The 21,823-nt window shown below is 35.4% G+C and overlaps 1 protein-coding gene across 5 annotated transcripts in view; it reads left to right on the top strand.

Annotated features, from left to right (window-relative positions):
• The first annotated feature begins 542 nt into the window (after positions 1 to 542).
• MYEF2 (myelin expression factor 2) overlaps positions 543 to 21,823 on the top strand; it is a 32,064-nt gene continuing 10,783 nt past the window's right edge. For 2 of the 5 annotated variants that reach the window (XM_032343628.1, XM_032343629.1), the window contains exons 1-10: positions 543 to 854; positions 7,420 to 7,628; positions 8,861 to 8,913; positions 10,156 to 10,163; positions 10,268 to 10,361; positions 14,317 to 14,508; positions 15,208 to 15,361; positions 15,909 to 15,958; positions 16,078 to 16,141; positions 20,462 to 20,563. In XM_032343628.1, coding sequence (XP_032199519.1) covers positions 694 to 854; positions 7,420 to 7,628; positions 8,861 to 8,913; positions 10,156 to 10,163; positions 10,268 to 10,361; positions 14,317 to 14,508; positions 15,208 to 15,361; positions 15,909 to 15,958; positions 16,078 to 16,141; positions 20,462 to 20,563 — 1,087 coding nt within the window. In that variant the 5' untranslated portion in view covers positions 543 to 693. The remainder of the gene's footprint in view (positions 855 to 7,419; positions 7,629 to 8,860; positions 8,914 to 10,155; positions 10,164 to 10,267; positions 10,362 to 14,316; positions 14,509 to 15,207; positions 15,362 to 15,908; positions 15,959 to 16,077; positions 16,142 to 20,461; positions 20,564 to 21,823) is intronic. The other 3 variants (XM_032343627.1, XM_032343630.1, XM_032343631.1) reach the window with 2 other exon arrangements.

Genomic DNA, 21,823 nt, shown 5'->3' with positions numbered 1-21,823 from the left:
TGTAAGCTGATAGCCGAGTTCTAAAGGAAAGCCTCCTTCTTAAGAACAACCGGAATTCAAAGAAATTCAAAGCTATTCATTTTGGTGAATTGCAACCTGTCATCAATAACTATTTATTGAATGTCCACAGGGTGCCTAGGCATTCAAGTGGCAAGTGATTTATTTGCATTATTCAAAGGATTTCTAAGGAGAGTCTGAAGATTTGCAGATGTCTTTAAAGATGCAAAGTGGTATGTGCCTCTTTAATTTAAACTGCCCCTACCAGGGATGAATTGCATAGTCTGGGTTTCAGAGCTCTAGGGATTTCTAGCACTCAGAGCCGACTTCTGTAAGCGAAGACCCCATTGGGTGCCAAGCGACAGGCAGGCTGGTGGTCAGAACATGGCCCCACCGGGGGCTTCTGGACAAGTCAAGACCTTCCTGGGCTCAGGCAGGGCGGACCGCAGCAATGGCGGCCCTGACCCGCCGCCACCCCATCCCTCCCCCCTACCCCTCCACTCCCACCCCCCACATCAGGCTCACACCCTCTCCCAGTCTCCCAGCTCCGACCGGTTCTCGCGAGATCCGGGCAACTGAGCGCTCGGGGCCTTTTCAAATCGGGATCCGTTACCGCTTTCGCGGCCGCCGCCATTGTAGCGCTCGGAGCCCCTCAGCGCAGGCGGCTGAGGGGGAGGCGGAGGCAGCGGTAGCGGGATGGCGGACGCCGACAAGCCCGAGGTGCTTCGGGCCGCTGGCGACGACAGTCCGCATCAGCAGCCCGTGGAGCAGCCGGGCGAGCCGCGGCGAGAACCGCACCCGCCGGAGCCGGAGAAGCAGCCGCCGCAACACAGCAGCAGCTCCAATGGCGTTAAAATGTATTGTCTTTTTCTCCGGGGACCGGGGCGAAGTGGGGAGTGGGGAGTCGGCCTGTGGCGGGCGGGCGTGTGTGGGGGGGGTCGAAGCCGGCCTGGGCCTCGGTGAAGGATAACCGCCCCAGGGCCGTGGGCGGCGGGAGGAGCAGGTGCAAGCCGGGCCGCTCCCAGGCCTTACCCTCCCGCACGGTGCGGGAGGAGCCGGGGTGCGAGCCCGGGGCCGACGCCCCTCCCCTGTTGATCCTCCCGAGACTGCGGGTCACCCCTTCTTCCCAGACTTCAGCTGGAGAACCTTTGAGCAAAGCTCCGCGGCCACCACGGTCTGCAGGAAAATGGTCCCCCTTTCAAAGCCCAGTACTGTAGTTAGTGTTCATCACTAGGGAGTATCTAGGGATGACATCATCGGACATTTCCTCTTAACTACGGAGAACGTATTTCAAAGGAATATTGCCCCTTCTCCTGGCCTTATTCTGAGCTTTAGAAGTTCAGTGTTTATTGTGGCTTTCCAAAGGATATATTAATTTCTGAACTGATACATACCAAGAGGAAGTTGAATAGTGTGCTGTTAGACTGAATCCATTGTGTTATTCTTGAATTGGTAAGGGTTATTCTGAAAGGGAAAAGGCGCGTGGTGTCTTGCTCCCCTCCCACTCCCGACCTCGCAAATGTTTGTAAGTCATGCAGGTTCTTTTTTAAGAACTCATCGTGTGATGGTTTATTCTTAATTTTGGTAAGTTGGTAAAATAAGATTTTGTTTTTTAATTGAAGAAAACCCACTACTTCTAAGATTGCCCCAGCCATCAGGGCTTATAAAGAATTTAGTTAGCTCGAATCCATAAATTCTAGTTATAAGAAAATACCATGCTTCCCATTGTTCTTGTTATGTAGGGGATATGAATCAGGCATTCCTTTGCATGTGCTCAGCTCTTTAAACTTGAAGTTGAAAGTATGTTAATAATTTAGCCCAAACATCCTTTTCCTTCTCTCAGTTATGCTTCAGAGTAGAAGGCAGTGAACATATGGTCACACTAAAATAGGGAAGAGAAATGTTCTTTTCTTTTGTATAAAATGTTTGAAGCGATAGGGTAAGACCTGGACTAGTTTGTGTAGGGGTTGAGTGCAGATGAGGTAGCTCTCCCAGCTCAGTTATGACACTCTTGTTCTTAGTTGGGTTTGAATAGCACAAGTGGCATCTTCTAGGTAGAATAGAGATGTAGGTATAAGAGATTCAACCTCAGTGGAATTTGTTGCTAGGTGCAAAGTGGCGCACCTCAGTAACTGGGCTGAGGGAAAGTGATCACTTTATACTATGCCTGCCAAAATTGTTGGCTGTCTGGAATTTGGCATCAAAAATTCGAATAAAAAGCATTGGAATGCTAAATATAAAATATGTGCTTTTTGTTTATATCTAAACATGGGCTTGCCTGCTGAACAAAAGGTACAGCCTTGAATTACAGAAAGAAGCCCTACTATACTTGGGTATGATTAGTATAATAGTGTCAGTACAGATAAAGCTGGTATCTAAACCTCCCAAGTCTTTAATCTCTTTTAATGTCTCATTTTGGTTTACCTGGATAGGAGAGGACAGAGGTAGGAAAGAATCTCACTTCTAACTGAAGATGAGGAGACTATAAAGTGAAGAAATTAGGGAATGTTACTAGTAAATACAAATGAAGATTTTTTCATATTGCTTATAATTCATCTCTCGCCCTTCCTCTTTTCTCAAAAGTTGAATAAAGATGCAAATTTATTCTCAAGGGTTTCTTGTACTGTCAGTTCCATAAGAACCGTATAGTGGTCCAGCATGGGTCACTCACACTGAATAACTAGGGACATTTACCTGCGTCAACCTAAAAAAAACTTTTTTTTTTTTTTTTTCTTTAACTCTAAGAACCAACTGGAGTAGTTAATAATCCAACACAAAACCCTTGAGTTGATTACTGTATGTGTACTTAACAATCCAACCCACAATCCTGGAGTTGATTACCATACATTTTTAAGGATAAGGATTCACAGATTATAAAAATTACCAAATATTGCCTTACTTAGAAGTGAACAGAGTGCCACTTACCAAGATTGAAATGACTTTTCTGAGGTTAATCCATAGTCATTGAGGATGGAAACCCGTGTGTTTTATTCATCTTTGTATCCCCAAGGCCTTACGCTTTACTTACTTATTTTTTGAAAGAGTTAATTTATTTACTTGACAGAGAGATCACAAGTAGGCAGAGAGACAAGGGGAAGCAAGCTCCTTGCTGAGCAGAGAACCAGACATGGGGCTCCATTCCAGAGCCCTGAGGTCATGACCTGAGCCACCCAGGCGCCCCTAGGCCTTATGCTTTAAAAGGCCTAGTATATTTGTTTAAGAAATGCAGATGTGAACTTTTATGATCATGAAACATATGCACAAGGACTTTATGGGCATATTCACATCTTTTGACAAGAAATTAAAGATGTTTTCCTAGGTTTAGTCTTTTTGTTTATGTCAAAATGGTATACCAGTTCTCCTTTTCTTATGTGACTAGGAGGTAAAATAGCAGTATTGTTACAACTCTTTATTATTTCTGTGTGCTTAGGTAAAACCGTATATAGAGATTGAGAGTTATATTAGGGTATAAAATATTGTATGAAATATTAAGCATTGAAGCAAGGTGAAGTGTTTGAAGTGTAATATATTTTTTTAACCATATTGGTAGTAAAGAATGGAACTGTGCTTAATTTTATTTGTATTTGTATTTTTTATTTTATTTTATTTTATTTATTTATTTGACAGAGATCACAAGTAGGCAGAGAGGCAGGCAGAGAGAGAGGAGGAACTAGGCTCCCTGCTGAGCAGAGAGCCTGATATGGGGCTCCATTCCAGGACCCTGGGATCATGACCTGAGCTGAAGGTAGAGGCCTTAACCCACTGAGCCACCCAGGTGCCCCTGTGCTTAATTTTAGATTGCATACTATAGCACTGTTTTTAAAATTAAAACTATTTTCCTTGTTTGGTGTTGAATATTGATTTTTCAGATATTTATATTATAATTTGGGTAGGCATAATTCCATCTTAAGAGTAGATAACCTGTTAGTGATTTAAAATAGTCACAGTCTTTATCTCAAGTACATTAAGAAGAGAGTTTGTTTAAATGAATAGTCTGAGCTTTATTACATGGAATTCAGGATCTAGTGCCAATATTTGATACTATGTAGTGTCGTTTCTCTGAGAGTTTTCACATGTATCTTAATTGTCTATTCCATGGTGTATTTATGGCATAAAAAGAGTTTAGGAATTGAATAATTATATCTTAGTTTCTTTTTTTTTTAAGATTTTAGTTATTTATTTGACAGACAGAGATCACAAGCAGGCAGAGAGGCAGGCAGAGAGAGGGAGGAGGAAGCAGGTTCCCTGCTGAGCAGAGATCCCAGGATCCTGAAATCATGACCTGAGCTGAAGGCAGAGGCTTAACCCACTGAGCCACCCAGGCGCCCCTATATCTTAGTTTCTTAATAATCAGACCATACCTCTAGCCACTAAACTGATCTGCATTCCATAGATAATTTATGCATTATAGATGAGCAGTGTAACAGTATCTTTAATATGCTGCTAATTGTTGAAAACTTGAAGAAATTGCTCTGTCTTATCATTGTTGGAATAAATATTTTAGAGAAGATATCCTACCCTATACATTAATTGCTTTTTTTAAAAAAAGATATGGGGCGCCTGGGTGGCTCAGTGGGTTAAGCCGCTGCCTTCGGCTCAGGTCATGATCTCAGGGTCCTGGGATCGAGTCCCGCATCGGGTTCTCTGCTCCGCGGGGAGCCTGCTTCCTCCTCTCTCTCTCTCTGCCTGCCTCTCTGCCTACTTGTGATCTCTCTGTGTCAAATGAATAAATAAAATCTTTAAAAAAAAAAAAAGATATGATTTATTTATTTGAAAGAGAGATGGTGAGAGAGAGCATGAAAGGGGAGAAGGTCAGAGGGAGAAGCAGACTCCTGTGGAGCTGGGAGCCAGATGTAGGGCTCAATCCTGGGACTCTGGGAACGTGACCTGAGCCAAAGGCAGTTGCTTAGACAACTGAGCCACCCAGGTGTCCCTCTAATACTGCTTTTTAATGGAATTATCAGATTGTTGTCAGCAAACACAACATTCATGTAAGAATAGAAGAACATAGTATTTTAGAACTTTGTGCCATTTTCATAATTGGTTCCATCCAGGAAGAAAATGGGTAGGAGAAGGCGCATTGAGCTAGCGACTATATAGATGTCGGGTTACCTGAACAGACTTATTTTAAAGCCATTCACTGAATTCAGCCTACTATGTAAATGGGTTCCTTGGGGAATTAAAAAAGAAGAGTTCTTGTATCTGTTGTACTCAGAAACCAGAGAAAAGGCCTCTGTACCTTTTGGCTGCTTCCTGCCATTTTCAGAAGTGGCACACTATTCAGACAGATAGGTACTTGGTGGAGTTGGACAGTTGTAAGACCACTTACAGGCTCTGCCATTTCGGGGGAGAGATGTTTGACCGGAAAGGTGCCCCTGTCGAGGTCTGAAAAGGCTGGCAGAGCAAGTTTGGCCCTTAATGTCTCTTCCTTGATTTTAGCAGTTTTTCTGGCAGACAGCAGCACCATCTGTGCTCATATTAGGATGGGTTCTTAATTGACTGTTCATGCATTCAAAAATTAATATTTATTGAGTGACATATTATGTGCAGTCACAGTGCTAGATGCTGCTCATACCAATGCAGAGAGTTTTTGTTCTTACAGTTTTACATAATTTATTTATGGCTGTGCTCTTACCTGCTCAGGAAAGTAGTACCTAAAAAGCTTAGTATAGTAAGGAACAAATGACCACATTAGGTGTGTGTGGAGCACTGCAGTGTATAGATTCCCACAGTTACTTGGCTTAGAAGATAAATTAGAGCCTGCATTATGAATCCTGGTTGGTTGTTGGACTAAGCGAAGAAGCTTTAAAAGATTTGGATTTTGAATGTCATTCCCAGAGATTTTTATTAGTATGTGTTTGTGGAAAATTATTTATCTGTTTGTTTATATTTTTTTAGAGAGGGGAGAGAGATAACGGGGGGGGGTGGTGGAGGGGTGGCATGTATGGGGAGGTGCAGACGGAGAGGCAAAGAAAGATTCTTAAGTGGGTTCCATGCCCAATATAGAGCCAGATGCGGGGCTTTGAGATCATGACCTGAGCCGAACTCGAGAGTTGGATGCTTAACCAACTGAGCCATCCAGGCACCTCATGGAAAATTACTTTAAATTGAAGTTTTACTAAATAGTTTTAGATTCACTAGAGTAATTAGTGATTTAAAAGAAACCTATTGTTATTTCTTCTGTAAAAAAAAGATTACTTTTGAAAAGTAAATTATATTTTTATAATATATACCCAGATTTTTATCTATAAGGTTTTCTTTAAGCATATATTTACATGTTATAGATGGTTGGTGGGTACCATCATATAGTTGCATTGTGATTGCAGTCTTTTTTTAATAATTTTTTATTTTTTAATTAACATATAATGTTTTATTAGCCCCAGGGGTACAGGTCTGTGAGTTGCCAGGTTTACACACTTCACAGGACTCAGCATATCACATACCTTCCCTAGTGTCCATAACCCCACCACCTTCTCCCTGCCCTGCAACCCTCCGTTTGTTTTGTGAGATTAAGAGTCTCCTAATGGTTTGTCTCCCTCTGGATCCCATCTTGTTTCATTTATTCTTTTCCTACCTCCCAAACCCCCCACTTGTGATTGCAGTCTTAGAAATTAAAGATTTTTCCAGTTAGGTTCTCATTAAAAAGTAGATTTATAAAATTCTTATTTGTGTTGCCTCTATGTACTGCTTCCCATCTCCACTCATACTCCATCCCACCTTCTAGGTAACAACTACCAATAAAAGTTACATGATTCTATGAAGTGCCCTATCCTACTTTATAGGTTAATACACAGGAAATACTGAGTATGAAAATATTAGAATACCTGACCAATTAATTACATTGATCAAAATTGAGAATAGAAAAAATTTACAAGAAATGTAGGAGTGTATGCATATATAGATAGTAAAACTATGTATTTTAGTTATGTTTTTAAACAAGGAGGAGAAAAGTTATGTGAAGAAACTGTTAATCTTGAAGAGATAAACTTTTTTCAGGGTATCCTTTTGCAGATTAATTCTTTATAGAGTTTTGATTGAAGCTCGGAAAGTTAGGACTTCTTTAAAGAGGGCTGTTACATATATTCTAGGAATAAAATCACCCATTTTCCCCTCTTGTTAGGTTCTAATAATATTTATTAAGTAGTATAATGGGAGAAGCTGGGAGACTGGATGCTGCAGCTATTTAATATGCGAAAAAAGAGGATTATTAAATGAGAAGTTTGGTAAGATGCCCAAATCCTTGCTTTGAAATGGCACTGGGTAATTTCAAAGCAAGCGAGCTGACTCTCCAGCTGCTTTGCTAAGGTCTTATTGGAGAGTTTTGTGAAGTGAAGTGATAAATATAAAATATTTGTGTAATGTAGGCTTCTATTATTAGAAACATGACTGAGGTTTTCTTCTTGTTTTGTTTTTAATTCATAGGGAGAATGATGAATCAGTCAAAGAAGATAAATCTGAATTAAAAGAAAAATCTTCAGGAAATAAGAAGGCTAATAGATTTCATCCTTATTCAAAAGACAAGAATTCAGGCACTGGAGAAAAGAAGGGTCCAAATCGAAACAGAGTTTTCATTAGCAACATTCCATATGATATGAAATGGCAAGCTATTAAAGATCTAATGAGAGAAAAAGGTAACCATCCCTGATAAACCCACTGTTGGATAATCTTCACATAGAAAGGGGAGGGAACTAAGCAAACGTTTTTTATTCCCCTGAGCCACACAGACTCAAAAAATTGAATTTTGTTTATTTCTTGACATGAATTCTTTTCCTCCTCTTTCACTTGACATGATTTCATTACAAAGTCTTATGGATAAATGAAGTTCTTTTTTTTTTTTTTCCCATTTTAGTGGTATAGTAGTGAGCCAGCATATGCATGCCACCAAGAATTTTGTTAAAGTGATTGCTTTGTCTAGTTGAAGTTTTTATAGATTTTTTAAAGGACTATTGCATTAGTTAAGCAATACATTTAGCGTGTTAAAGTATGAATAATAAGGTCTGATTATTTTTTTCCAAAAGCTGTCTTGTTATTATCTTGGTGGAGTCTGGAATCTGGCTGTGGAGTTCATTTTGTTTGCATTGTCATGAATGCCATGATGCTGTCTCTGCAGTTCTATATTAAAATTGCGTTACTGCTGTTGCAGTTTTGTTTCTAGAAAAACCTGAAAACCTTCATTTTATATACATGGTTGGTTTTGGGGAAAAATAATTTTAATATTTGATCTTGTAAAAGTTAGCTTTGTTATCTCTTGAAAAATTGAGTTTCAACAGTCCTGCAAATTATGTACTTGGCTTTGAGGCTGATCTCTTCTAATAAATAAAAAAAAATTTGCATTGGTGTATCTGTTGTAAGGTGACAACTATTTGATTGGTTTTATTCATTGACTTTTTTTAGAAAGTGTGTGGCTTGCTGTGAAGCATGACTTGTAAATTTAGTTTACTGATGGCAAATATGATTGAAGACATTCAGGTAGAAAGTCACCTTAAAACAGCTGTTGTGTGTAGGCGACCAAAGTTATTTGAAAAGTGTTAATGTTGATGTTTTTAATATGATAGGCTAAGGGACCATTTGTATGTATATGTGCATTTGTTCACCAACTATATCATGCTGGCCAAAATATGATCTGTAGTATGAATTAGGTTAATATGGTTGTTAGCTTTTTTTAGAGAACGTGGATGATGTACATTTCAGAAAATTAGTTAAATTTATATAGCCATTGATAGGAGGTATGTTGGTCTGGTTTTGATTGTTGGTGAATAATAGGTGCTTTTCTGTAGAGTTGTGCACAGGTGTGCAGTAAAGCAAGATATTGGTGTTTAAATGTATTGTTTCTTGGTATCTTCCTTTTGTATGTCTTATGTAGTTGGTGAGGTTACATACGTGGAGCTCTTTAAGGATGCGGAAGGAAAATCAAGGGTAAGTGCTGTGGGCAATAATCTGCTTGAGGTTTAAAAGTTCCTCAGCAGTTTACTTTTTTGTATAATATTTGTACCAGTTTTTGGAAACTTAAGTTTCATTTTGTTTTACTTTATTATGCAAGATTTGAGGCTTTATACGAGCAACTCTGACACTTATCCAGACCAAACTAGCTGCCTGGAAGGGCTGGGTTTCATAAAGGGCATTCACTTTTCTAATGCTCTAAGGTAATGCTTTTTCTTAGCCAACAGATTTTAATATAGGATTTTTTTTGTTGTGTTTTGATGTCTTCAAGGATATTTTAAAAGTTACTGAATTGATAATTTTCCCTAAGAGTTCTATGAGAAGCCCATAGCTTAAAGGTGTTAATTCAGAATGTATGTTTGAAACTTATATTGAAGAACTTAATTTGGTCGCCTGCAAGACTACGTTAATAGGCAGGGCTCTGACCAATTGGTATGAATGACTTTGATGATTAAATTGACATAGAAGGAATTGGTTGATAGTCGTACTATTTTGATTTTTAGCAACAAGATTTTAGCAACAAGATTTTAGCAACAAGAAAGCAATACACAGAAGAATACAATGGAAAGCTTTTAAAAGTGTTAAATTATATTGCAAAAACTAGTTGGTGCATGAGAAAAGCTTTGTCATCACATACAAATGGCACTTCAAACAGTATAATGACAAATAATTATTTTAAAATGATTCTATGAATTTGTTTCTTTAGCATAGGTGATTTTCTTTTACATACTTAAACTGGATGCTGTTAAATTGTATGCAGCCAGTTTTCTGTCATAGAGAACTTAGTTAAAAATGCAGTTATTTCCTATTTTGATTTTAATTGAAAGGTATACATGAAATTTGTACATCATACATCTTTTGAAAATATTCTTAACAGTATAAGAATAGGTATGTTGAAACCTTCAGTTATTTCCTTCAGTTACTTTTGATTAAATTTGTGCAATGACATTACTTAGTTTTAATTTAAAGAAGAGGCCTCTAAAAATAAATATTTGCTTTAAGATTGTTAAATGCTAGATTTTATCGTCTTAAATATAGATTTAAACATTGACAGGAAATTTGTGGTACTTGCCTATTATGTTCTGGAAGTGTAAAAGACAAAATGTAATAATTGATTGCTTTTAATGGACTTAAATATTAGAGTCTGCCATTAACTTCATCTACTGATCTAAAACTTTTTTTTCTTTTGCATATATTGACCAATCTACCTGGATATAGGGTTGTGGGTAAGAATTTTTTTTTTAAAGTATCTTAAGTCAAATTTAAACTTCTGATTGGAAGGAAGTAAACTTAGTAAATAAACATTTCCTATAAATTTTTCCTCCTTAAGTGTGGTTGAATTCAAAGATGAAGAATTCGTAAAGAAAGCACTAGAAACTATGAACAAATATGATCTTAGTGGAAGACCCCTGAATATTAAAGAGGTAAGATTTCTTATATTTGGAATAATTTAAACTTTTGAATATAAGGACACGTTTTCTTTGATTTTTGTCTTTGGGGATGTATTTCTCTGACTACAACTTTTTTTTTTAGCATAGATGCTTATCAAAGCATTATATATTTGATGATAGTTTTGCCTGTGCATGGTTTCCTATTTGTCTTTAAGCACTTTTATGTATTTGATTTGTTGTAAGTTATTATAAATAACTAAATGAAAAAAAAACTTTCAGATATTTCAAGATGGCGAACTTTAGGTGCTGACTTAATTTGGTATAGACATTTTCAATTTTTAGATTGTGTTGCTTAATTTGAGAAATGTAACAGATATTTTTTACAGTTAATAATAAAAGGTTGCTTAATAATGCAAATACCTAATGGCTTTGAGTAAGATTAATACTCACTTTTAATTAAAATTACCCTGAAACTGTACCAGATTAAAATTTAAGAAAACTTATGAATCTATTAGTGAAATTTGTAACTGGAACTTGGAAACCTCTAAAGTGGAGGTATTCCCTTTGTACTAAAGGAACTGTAGTAGCATGAATCTCTTGAAAAAAGAATGATCAGAAGATACATAAAAAACTATTTACACTTAGGTTTAATTGACCTTGGTAATGATTAGCTTGAATAGAAGTCATTCTCATATCTTCCTTTAGTTCATATTGTTACTCTTATCTGAATAGTTTGATCACAGATGATTTATTTTTACTAAAATCTGTATTATAAATAATTGAGAATGTACTTTAGGACCCTGAATAGTCTCTACCTACAAGGTTGCAAGTCATTGGAGTAGAGCATTACTGTTGGTCACAGTTTAATTTGGTTTAGTATACCATATAAACTATATGGTATTACCATATAGACTATGGTATAGTCCCAACTCTTATCACTTTCTAACTCTGTGACTAGGCATGTTACTTATACTCTAAACCTCAGTAATTATAATAGCACTACTGATAGTATTCACCTAATAGGGTTTTTATGAGGATTAAATGAGATAACATGGTAAAGAAGTCAGGCTTTTGTATCAGATAATCTGTGATTTAGGGCAAATTACTTACTTTAATTACTTAACAAATTCCCCAACTTTAATTACTCTCTATTTCTTTGTTTCCTTATCACTAAAATGGGAATAATATTAGAAGCTATGTGATGATTTTACAAGGATTCAGTTAATATATGTAAAGCATTTGATAAATGTTAGCTACTATGATAGTGATGTTATTATATAAAGCACTTAGCATGGTAGTCAAAATATGAAATAACTACATAGTAAATGTTAGCTGTAATAATAATTGTTACTCCTGCCTGAGGTGAGAATGTTACTAGTTGTTGATTTCTTGATCCTAAGTATGAGGTGTTAATAGCTTAAGATGAAAGGCTGTGCCACCAAAAAATACAGGTATCCCAAGTCCCTTTATTGGAGTCAGCTTCAGAATTCTTCTACTTCTGTTTGAGTCTGGGGGTTATTTCATTCTTTATTTCTTTATTTTTCTTTTTTTATTAAGATTTTATTTATTTGAGAGGAAGAGAGAATGAGAGAGAGAACGATAGAGAGAAAGCATGAGAAGGGGGAGGGTCAGAGGGAGAAGCAGACTCCCTGCCCAGCAGGGACTCCAGGGACTCCTGGGACTCCAGGCTCATCACCAGAGCTGAAGGCAGTCACCTAACCAACTGAGCCACCCAGGGCCCTCTTTCTTTTTTAACATTTTGACTGGGAAGTGGAGAATTAGTAGGGAAACTACTATTGTAGTCTATGCCAGCCATTTATGTGGTGGTTTTTATGCTAAAGGCCAAGTCTGTGTTTGTGTTACCTTTTTAGCATGTCGTAGATCCTTAGTAATATATCAGAGACCCTAGTATAGAGTTAATGTGATCCAAATTGATGTAGGATACTTGCATTTTAAACTTTTTTAAGAGAGAAAAATAACCGAGTTTGGCCTAGCTAAGTGAAGAGGTATTCTTCATTCAGCTAGCTTTTTCAGATTAGTATTATAAAGGTTTGTTTCCCAGGAATATCTAATTTATAGATGGGTGGCTGAGCTCAGGAAGGAAAAATAAATTGCCGGTATTCCTTCCCAGATATTGGAATTGTGTTTTTTTCATTATATTAAATGGGACTTAGTAGCAGTTATAAGCTTATAGGCCCTCTAATAGCAATAGCTGGTAGTGACGGGCAGGCTCTCATCCAAGGGGAAAGAGGCATAAAAACCATGTTATATAGTGGTTAATTTGTTTTAGATAAATTGTATTTTTTTTTTTTTTTTAAGATTTTACTTATTTGACACAGAGAGAGAGATTGCAAGTAGGCAGAGAGGCAGAGAGAGAGGGGAAAGCAGGCTCCCCACTGCACAGAGAGCCCGATGCAGGGCTCGATCCCAGGACCCTGAGATCATGACCTGAGCCAAAGGCAGAGGCTTAACCCACTGAGCCACCCAGGCGCCCTGATAAATTGTATTTTATATATGTTTTATGTATTTTTATGTGTATGTATATATTTTTGTGTGTACACATTTATATACATGTTAAATATAAAAAGACATATAGGAATATGCTTTATTATTGTTAAGATGTTAAGGACAATCAGCCTATCTTAATGGTTTATGAAGCACCTCTCCTACCCCTCCTCTTCTCCCCATAGGTAACCACTATCCTAAATTTTGCATTTGTACAGGTTTTTGAAGCTTTAGTTAGATGTGAAGCATTATTAACTTAAAAATTTTATAGCGTTTTCCAAAACATTTATTTCTTTATGTTTGTATTTTTATTTCTTCCTGGTGAAGAAATACTTTGGAAGCTGATATACCTTTATACTTGCATTTACTTTTCCACCTTCTATTCTTCCAGCCTTCCTAGAGAATTTCTTAAGGTTATCCAATTTTCTTTTTATTAGTGTCCCCAAAATGAGACCAGCAGAGTAGCATTGATTGGTTACATTTATCATTATCATTTGGTATTGGAGATGATAGTGTACAGTGTGTTAACGTGGATTTGTTTTTTGCATTCTACCTAGTGAGATACGAGTGAGAAGTACATTGAAACTCGCTTTTTTAGTTTTGTTTAAAGGTAGACTATCTCGGGGCGACAGGGTGGCTTAGTTGGTTAAAGCCTCTGCCTTTGGCTCAGGTCATGATCCCAGGGTCCTGGGATCGAGCCTGCTTCCTCCTCTCTCCCTGCCTGCCTCTCTGACTACTTGTGCTCTATCAAATAAATAAATAAAATCTTTAAAAAAAAAAAAAAGGGTAGACTATTTCTTTTATAAAGTTAATGAACTTATTAATAAAAAGCAATGTTTAGCATCATTCTTTACTTGGACACTTAGCCATTCTTTATCACTCCCTGGCCCCCTTCATCTCTGGTAAAATTGTCAGGTCATACACATTGTTGAGGAAAGAAGAAGGTTGGAAATTAGGTAATTATATTTTGTTTAGGAATGAAATTTATACATTATAATAGTTCCCCTTTACTCCAATATTCCTGGGTTTTATAACAGTCTGTTCCGCTGTTGAAAAGCTTTCAATTAGTCTCATTTGGCATTGCCTTGGGCATCTATCTGGTGGTGAGAATTCACCATTACTGCATTTTGGAAAGAAAAGAGTCAACAGTAAGTATTTTGTTCCTCTTTGAGTTATGTGTATTTGTGTTTTCTGTCATATATTTGCACACTAATATAAGGGCAAAATTAAACTAATTTCAAGTTCTTAAGTGACTTTAGTGATTGGAAAGAGGTATTTAATTGACATCCCTGGAGACTGAAATCTTTTGTCTGTCCACAGGTTTTTATGGGACTGAATTCCCTGGATAAGAAAAACTCACTCTTCAAGAGGGCCAATAATTTGAGCCAGTTGGGATAGCTACTGTAGAATTTGAAGTTGTTATTTTAATGATACAGATTTACTGATGTATCTAGTGGTATTTAACATTCAATGTGTGTTATAGGATCCTGATGGAGAAAATGCTCGTAGGGCATTGCAACGAACAGGAGGATCATTTCCAGGAGGACATGTACCCGATATGGGATCGGGGTTGATGAATTTACCACCTTCCATTCTCAATAATCCAAACATTCCTCCTGAGGTTATCAGTAATTTGCAGGCTGGTAGACTTGGTTCCACAATTTTTGTTGCTAATGTAAGTTTAAGTTTTAGTCTAAAATTTTGTCATTCCGGTGTTTAATTCTAATCATGAGATTTTTAAATTAGATGAATGGGTTGTAGGTTTATAGAACATTTTGCTTATTTTTAACTAAAGTAAGCGAAACAGTAATGGTAAACTCGAACCCAATTTAAGTCTATATATATAAGATTAGGGTATAAGTATGAGTAGGATTCTTTTAAAAGAGAACTGTGGAATTTATAAATACCTAAGCAGTTCTTGAAAATGTTTACTTGCATTACATTGTGATTTTGTTCATATTGGGAAATGGATTTCTTTCTTTAGCTTTGTTACTTGATATTTGTGAATGTGCACGTTGTAGTTGGTTTGTCATTTGTTTGAAGCTTTTGAAAGTCAGTGATATCAACAATACTTTCCAAAGACTGAATTTCTCAGTAAAAATAGATGTGCAAGTTTTAAATGTATAAAACAGAGTTGGACAGTTGAGAGACCATTTTGGCAATAAAAAAATATTAAGGATAAGGAACAATGTGGATGTAGCTTAACTGATTTTAAACAACTTAAGATGTTTTTATTTGAATATTCTTGATGTACTGTCTAATAAGAAGTATACTTCTTTGTAGTTTTGACAGTTTAGAAAAGATATGTTTGTATTATTTGTAAATGGGAAGAAGGGTTTATTAGGTATGTAACTTTATATAATTTTATGTTAAGCTTGACTTCAAAGTTGGTTGGAAGAAGCTAAAGGAGGTGTTCAGCATAGCTGGAACTGTAAAGCGGGCAGATATTAAAGAAGACAAAGATGGCAAGAGCAGAGGAATGGGCACAGTCACTTTTGAACAAGCAATTGAAGCAGTTCAAGCAATTTGTATCCTGATTTACACTTTAGCATTATTTAATAAGGTTGAAGAAGTTTGATACTATTTTGTGGGGTTGTGGAATTTAAGGTTGCTTGGCTTAGAAATGTGTATTAGACTTTAGTCTCCAGCACATAAAACCTTTACTATGTCCAAGTACTAAAGTCACTCTTAAAACTTGAATTAGCCATATTGTATAAGTCTGGTAATGAACTTTTTTCTGCTTTCTCTTCCTACCACAACTAATTGTATATATATCTGCTGCTGACAGTTAATGTAATCCATTATATATTAATGCAGTTGCTTTAAATGAAGCCTTGTTAATTTTCTTTTTTCAGTGGTTGGATTAGATTGTATTTTATTTATAAAGTAAAACTGTAAAGGAAAGAATTCAAGATTTTTCTTTGAGTATATGGAAGGGACTAATACAGATAAGTACAATAGTGAAGATGATTAAAATTTTAGGGTTAGTCTGACTCTTAACTCTAAGATTATTAAAAATGTATGTTCAGGTATAACTTTATAGTCTTAACTGAGTTTCCTTGACTGAACCAACAGCTATGTTCAATGGGCAGTTTTTGTTTGATAGACCTATGCATGTGAAAATGGTGAGTTCCTATATATCACTTCAACCTTCCAATCTCTTCAAATCTTTATCTGCTTTCCTCTGCATTATAGATCCTTTCAGTTATGAATTAACCGTACAATAAACTTTTTTTGCAATTAGGATGACAAGTCTGTCCCTCATGAAGACTACCGTTCACATGATAGTAAAACACCACAGTTACCACGTAAGTAAAAGTTATTATTAGAAACAGTGCAGACTATTTTGTTTTTCAATTTTATTATATGCTAAACAAAACTCTTTATACAGACAAAATAAAATTACTCCTGTTGTTATCACAGGTCATATTGTTTTAGATGAGTTTTCTTTAAAGTAAAATTTTACAGATAAAATTGAGACTCCCCCTCTTTCCTGACCACCAGATACCATATCAAGAGGAAACAACTTAAGGAATATAGTGTTTATCATTTAGGCTTTAGTCATTTGGCTACGCATTTATACATCCATAAACACTCCATGAAATTGTTTTGCTGGATAAAAATTTGGGGTGAGTGATATCATATTGTATATATTATTCTGAAACTTGCTGTTTTAGGTTTAATATTGTTTTGAGATGCATTTATATTGATAGATGTCGCTCTAATTCCTTCATTTTAATTTGCCAATACCGCATTTTATATGTATTTTGTTTTTTAGGTTATTTCCGTTTTTGGCCATTAGAAACAGTACTAAGTTGGGGAGTATTTATTCTTTTTCTGTTAGAATAATCTGTTCTCGCACTGTTTTATGAGAAATTACTTGAATATACTGTCTGGCCTTCCTCTTTTATTTGGGGGAAGACTTGAACTAATGATTGTTCATATTTCCTATTGCTTCTTGAGTCAGTATTGGTCATTTCAATTTTTCTAAGATTTTTATAATTTTTGTTCATTTTCACATTTATTGGCATGAAATAATCTCTTAAATTTCTGCTACATCTATAGTTCTTCGCTCTGATAAATTCCAAAGGTTTGCAATTTCCCCTTTTTTCTTGGTCAGTTTTGCTTAGATTTTTCAGTTTTATTATAATAAGTGCTTTCAAAGAAGTGAATTTCATTTTTGTATCTTAATTTCTGTTCTTTGCTTTAATATTTTCTTCTATCTCTTTGGGTTTAGTCTCTTATTTTGTCCAAATTCCTTAAGTTGAATGTTTACTTCACTAATTTTACAGCCTCTCTCTTCTAATAAAAGTAGTTACAACTATTAAATTCAGCTGTTGTATGCAGGTTTTGGTATGGAGTATTTTTATTGTGATTTAGTTTTTATTAAATTACTATTATGATTTTTTCTTAAGCCATACTTTTTTGAGTTTCTAAATGTAAGGGGCTTTTTCTTATTAATTTTTAACTTAACAGTATGGCCAAAGAAGATATGATTGTGATTCTTGGAATTGATTTGGACATTGCATATGGTAGCTTAATATATGGCACTTTTTAATATATATTCCAGGTGTGCTTGGTGAGTGCAGTGTTTTGTATATGTCCATTAAACAAGTTTATTAATCATTTACATTTTCTTATGTCTCTACTAATAGTAATGTCTGTGCTGTCAGTTACTAAGAGTTGTATGTGGTAAAATTTCCCACTAGAATGTTGGATTTGTCTTCTTTTTTCTTGTTTTACTTTAAATATTTTGAAACTAAATTAGTAACTATATCCAAGTTTAGAACTGATATAGTTTCCCAATAATCAAAATTCTATCATTTTATTTTTTAATTTAATTTTTTTCAGTGTAAAATTTTATCATTTTAAACTGATTTTTATCTTTACTAGCTAAGTCTTATCTAATATTAATGTAGATACAAGAGCTTTGTTTTATTTATTCACATTTATTGATTTATTTGGATTAATGCCCATTATCTTATTTTGTATTCTGTTTTTCTGGTTTTTTTTTTTTTACAAATATTTTTCTCCCATCTTGCTTTCTCATCTAGTGATTATCCTGGATTTTTAATATAGCAATACAAAGTCTGAAGTTAATGTAATTATTTGTTTACTCAATAATAGAGTGCCCTTTGAATGTTTTAGTTCTGATCACTCTTCTACTGAATTATGTGTTGTTATTGCTCATTGTCTAGTTGTATATATATATTTTTCAGTCCCACATATTAGACATTACTATTACTTACCTTTTTTTTTAACCTTACCTTTTTCTGCTTTTACCCTGGCACTAATTTTTTTTCCCCTGAAAGATATATTTTAAAATCTCTTTCAATGAGGATCTGTTGTTAGTAAATTCTCTTAATTTTGGATACTCCATAAATATCTTCAAAGATAGTTTTATTGGTTTGCAGTTTAAGATTTATAGTTATTTTGTCTCAGCACTTTGAAAATATCCGAGTCTTTGGGCTTCCGTTGTTGTTATTTTAAGCCAGCTATCAGTTGAAATGTCCTTTCTTTTTTGTTAATCTTTGTTCTTCATGTAGCTGATTTTAAGATATTTGTCTTTGGTGTATAGTTTTCTACAGTGTGGGTATGAATTACTTTTTATTGAGCTTTCACAATATGAGAATTCAAGGTTTTTTTGGTAATTTCTGGAAAATTCTCAGCTCATGTGTCTTTGAATATCGTCTTTTCTCTCTTTATAAGATAAGGGCAGTCTTTTCCTGCCTCAACCAAATTTATCACTTAGTACTTTTCGTCTTCCAAGATCCTGCCTGGCTTTCTGCAGGGGACTTCTGGTTTACTTTCCACTATTAGTACTCTTCTATTTATTTATATTAAAAAAAAAATCCTCTGTTGTATTCAGACTTCTTCTTTATCTGTTTTTTTGAGATTTACATTTTTATATATTCTTCTTTCTTGAGATATAATATGAATTCATAGACTTTATTTTTTTTTAAAGATCTTATTTATTTATTTGACAGACAGATCACAAGTTGGCAGAGAGTCAGGCAGAGCAAGAGGGGGAAGCAGGCTCCCTGCTGAGCAGAAAGCCTGATGTGGGGCTTGATCCCAAGACCCTGAGACCATGACCTGAGCTGAAGGCAGAGGCTTTAACCAACTGAGCCACCCAGGCGCCCTGAATTCATAGACTTTAACAGAATCAGTTTGTTGTTCGAGTTAATCATTACTAATGTCCTTTTTCCCTTCTCTTCTTTTGCTCAAATTATTGTAACTTTGTCAGGTGGGAGCCTTCTCATTTCCTGTGCTGCTGATACTCTTACTTTTGGTAAAAGCATGATTTCCCAGATCTGGGAAGGTTTTGTTTTTTGGTGTTTTTTTTTTTTTTTTTTTTTTTTTTTTGTCCCAGAGACATGGAATTGGCCTAGTTTCAAGGAGTCCTGGTTCCTTTTAATAAAGAATAATATCAAATGAAAGTATGAGTTTTAGGTATAGACATGAGCATTACTGATAGTCAAATGTGCTATTGCTTTCAGTTAGACCATTTTTGGGAACTGAGTTGAAAAATATTTCTCTTACCAGATCACATTAATCTTTCCAACTTAACACAACATGCTTCTGTATGTATTGAAAAATATGTATTGGAAAACTATATATGGTATATAATTTTCTCAGCCTCTACCATTTAATTGCTACATTGCTAGCAAGAACTTTAAAGTCATACTCAGATTTAGTAGAATAAAATAGTTCCCACTCAAATATTAAGTCTTTAAGGTCATCAAATTAACTTCTTAAAGTCTATTTTCAACAAATTTAGTTTAAGAGAGGTAGTAAAAAGAATATTGGATTTAGGGGCGCCTGGGTGGCTCAGTGGGTAAAGCCGCTGCCTTCGGCTCAGGTCATGATCTCAGGGTCCTGGGATCGAGTCCCGCATCAGGCTCTCTGCTCAGCAGGGAGCCTGCTTCCTCCTCTCTCTCTCTCTCTCTGCCTGCCTCTCTGCCTACTTGTGATCTATCTCTGTCAAATAAATAAAATCTTTAAAAAAAAAAAAAAGAATATTGGATTTAGAGACAAAACTTAAATTCTAGTCCTAGCTCAATTACATAGCTAAAATGGCATTATACAAGTAACTTAAGGTTTCAGACATTTCCTCCTCTATGGAAAATAGATGTGAAAACACATAAGGTTGCCATATAAATGTCAATAAATATGTCATGGACAAACCAAGTAATGTAATGTTTGTTTTATTCAGTATTATGTTATCATTGTTGTTGTCTTTAGTTTGATTTAATGCATCTTAAACGTAATTCTTGTATTTTAAGTGGTTCTATAAAATTGAGCAACTTCTCATTTTCAGATATATATACCATTTTTAAGGTATATAATGTTATTCAAAATCCTCTTGGTATTTCATTAGTCCTTTTTAATATTCCTTGAACCTAGGATATAAGATGGGGCTGCTTCATAAAACACTTCTCATTAATAAATGGTATTATAGTGACGCTTCAGTGTGCTGCATTCTGATAAAAAGAAGAACCAGTGCTCTTATTTGCAAATTTGCAAAGTTTTGGAAGTATTACTACAGGCATCTAGCTTTAAAACATTTACTTAGTGCCAGTTAGTTAATTATATATGGGTGAGTACTATTCTTATTTATGTTTTAGGTGGTCTTGGAGGCATTGGAATGGGACTTGGTCCAGGTGGACAGCCTATTAGTGCCAGCCAGTTGAACATAGGTGGTGTAATGGGAAATTTAGGTCCAAGTGGTGAGTATTCTCACATTTTTATTTCTTTTTAAATGGTACATTTGCTGGATTACAAAGCCTACATTTACTAGTTTGTAATAATGTTCAAAGGACTCTGTTTTATAGTTGAGCATTTAGGATGTCATTCAGTCTGATAAAAGAATGAAACCTTGAGAGCAGAGAACATGAAAAAGGCTGAGCAGAGGTCAGTCAGGTTCCTCTGGGGCCAGTTGTGTTGTAGCTAGCCTTTTAGCACTTTGGATTTTAAAATGTCTGTAAGGCAGAAGGAGAATATTTAAATGTAGTGCTCTGTGTATGTATCATGGTTATACAATATTTGTATATGACTGAAATGCTTCCCTCTTATAAGCAGGTTAAATTGAAAGATATAGCTGGGACGGTAGCTCTTCAAATAGCTGTTTGGCTCTTCACCTGGACTAATTTATAGTTTGTCTTTGAAGATTAGTTTTTATACTTTGTGGTTTCAGAATTCTTTTACTCTCAAAATTTGTTGAGGATCCCAAAGTGCTTTTGTTTTATGTATTACGTTTTGTTTTGTTTATGTAGTTATGTAGTTATGTTTGTCGGTATTTACTGATTAGAAATTAAAACTTAGAAATTTAAAACTACTTTTGTATTTAAGATAACAGTAATAAACTTGTGTTAACATAAATATAATTTTAAAGAAGCTAAGTTGTCTTTTCCAATACAAAAACATAGAAGAGTGGCATTGTTTTACCTTTTTGTACATCTCTTTAATGTTTGGCTTAATGCAAGACAGCCATGTTCTTGTGTCTCCTTCTGCATTTAGTTTGTTACAGTATCAAACATCATGTAGTTTCTGGGAAATTGGATTTTATATTCATGAGAGAATGAGGGTAAAACAGTCAAATATTATCTTAATGTTATGCTTGAATGAAATAATTTTGACTTATTAGACCCAGACCATACTTTGAGAACTGTGTCTTAATTGATGGACTAATAAATGCTATCAGATTCCTGTTTTTGCTGAGATGCTATAGTTAAACTTTTAAATTATTAGGGTAGCTACAGAAATCATTCTGACCCAAAGAGATAGAAACTTGTTCCTTACTCTTAGGCCCTCTGCCCTCCTAAATACATGCTTTTTTATTCTTAGTTTTTTATTGCTCCCTTAGCTGCCATGTAAAGAGTCCTTACTTTCTAATGTGATCTTTAAATCTGTTGGTGGTGTGTTTGTATTTGTGTGTGTTGAAAAAAAAGGGAGAGCGATTACCTGGTCCTAGATATTCTCTGCTTGAA

The sequence above is a fragment of the Mustela erminea genome, chromosome 5 (genome assembly GCF_009829155.1).
Source record: "Mustela erminea isolate mMusErm1 chromosome 5, mMusErm1.Pri, whole genome shotgun sequence".
NCBI lineage: Eukaryota > Metazoa > Chordata > Mammalia > Carnivora > Mustelidae > Mustela > Mustela erminea.
This window is presented reverse-complemented; position numbering and strand designations above follow the sequence as displayed.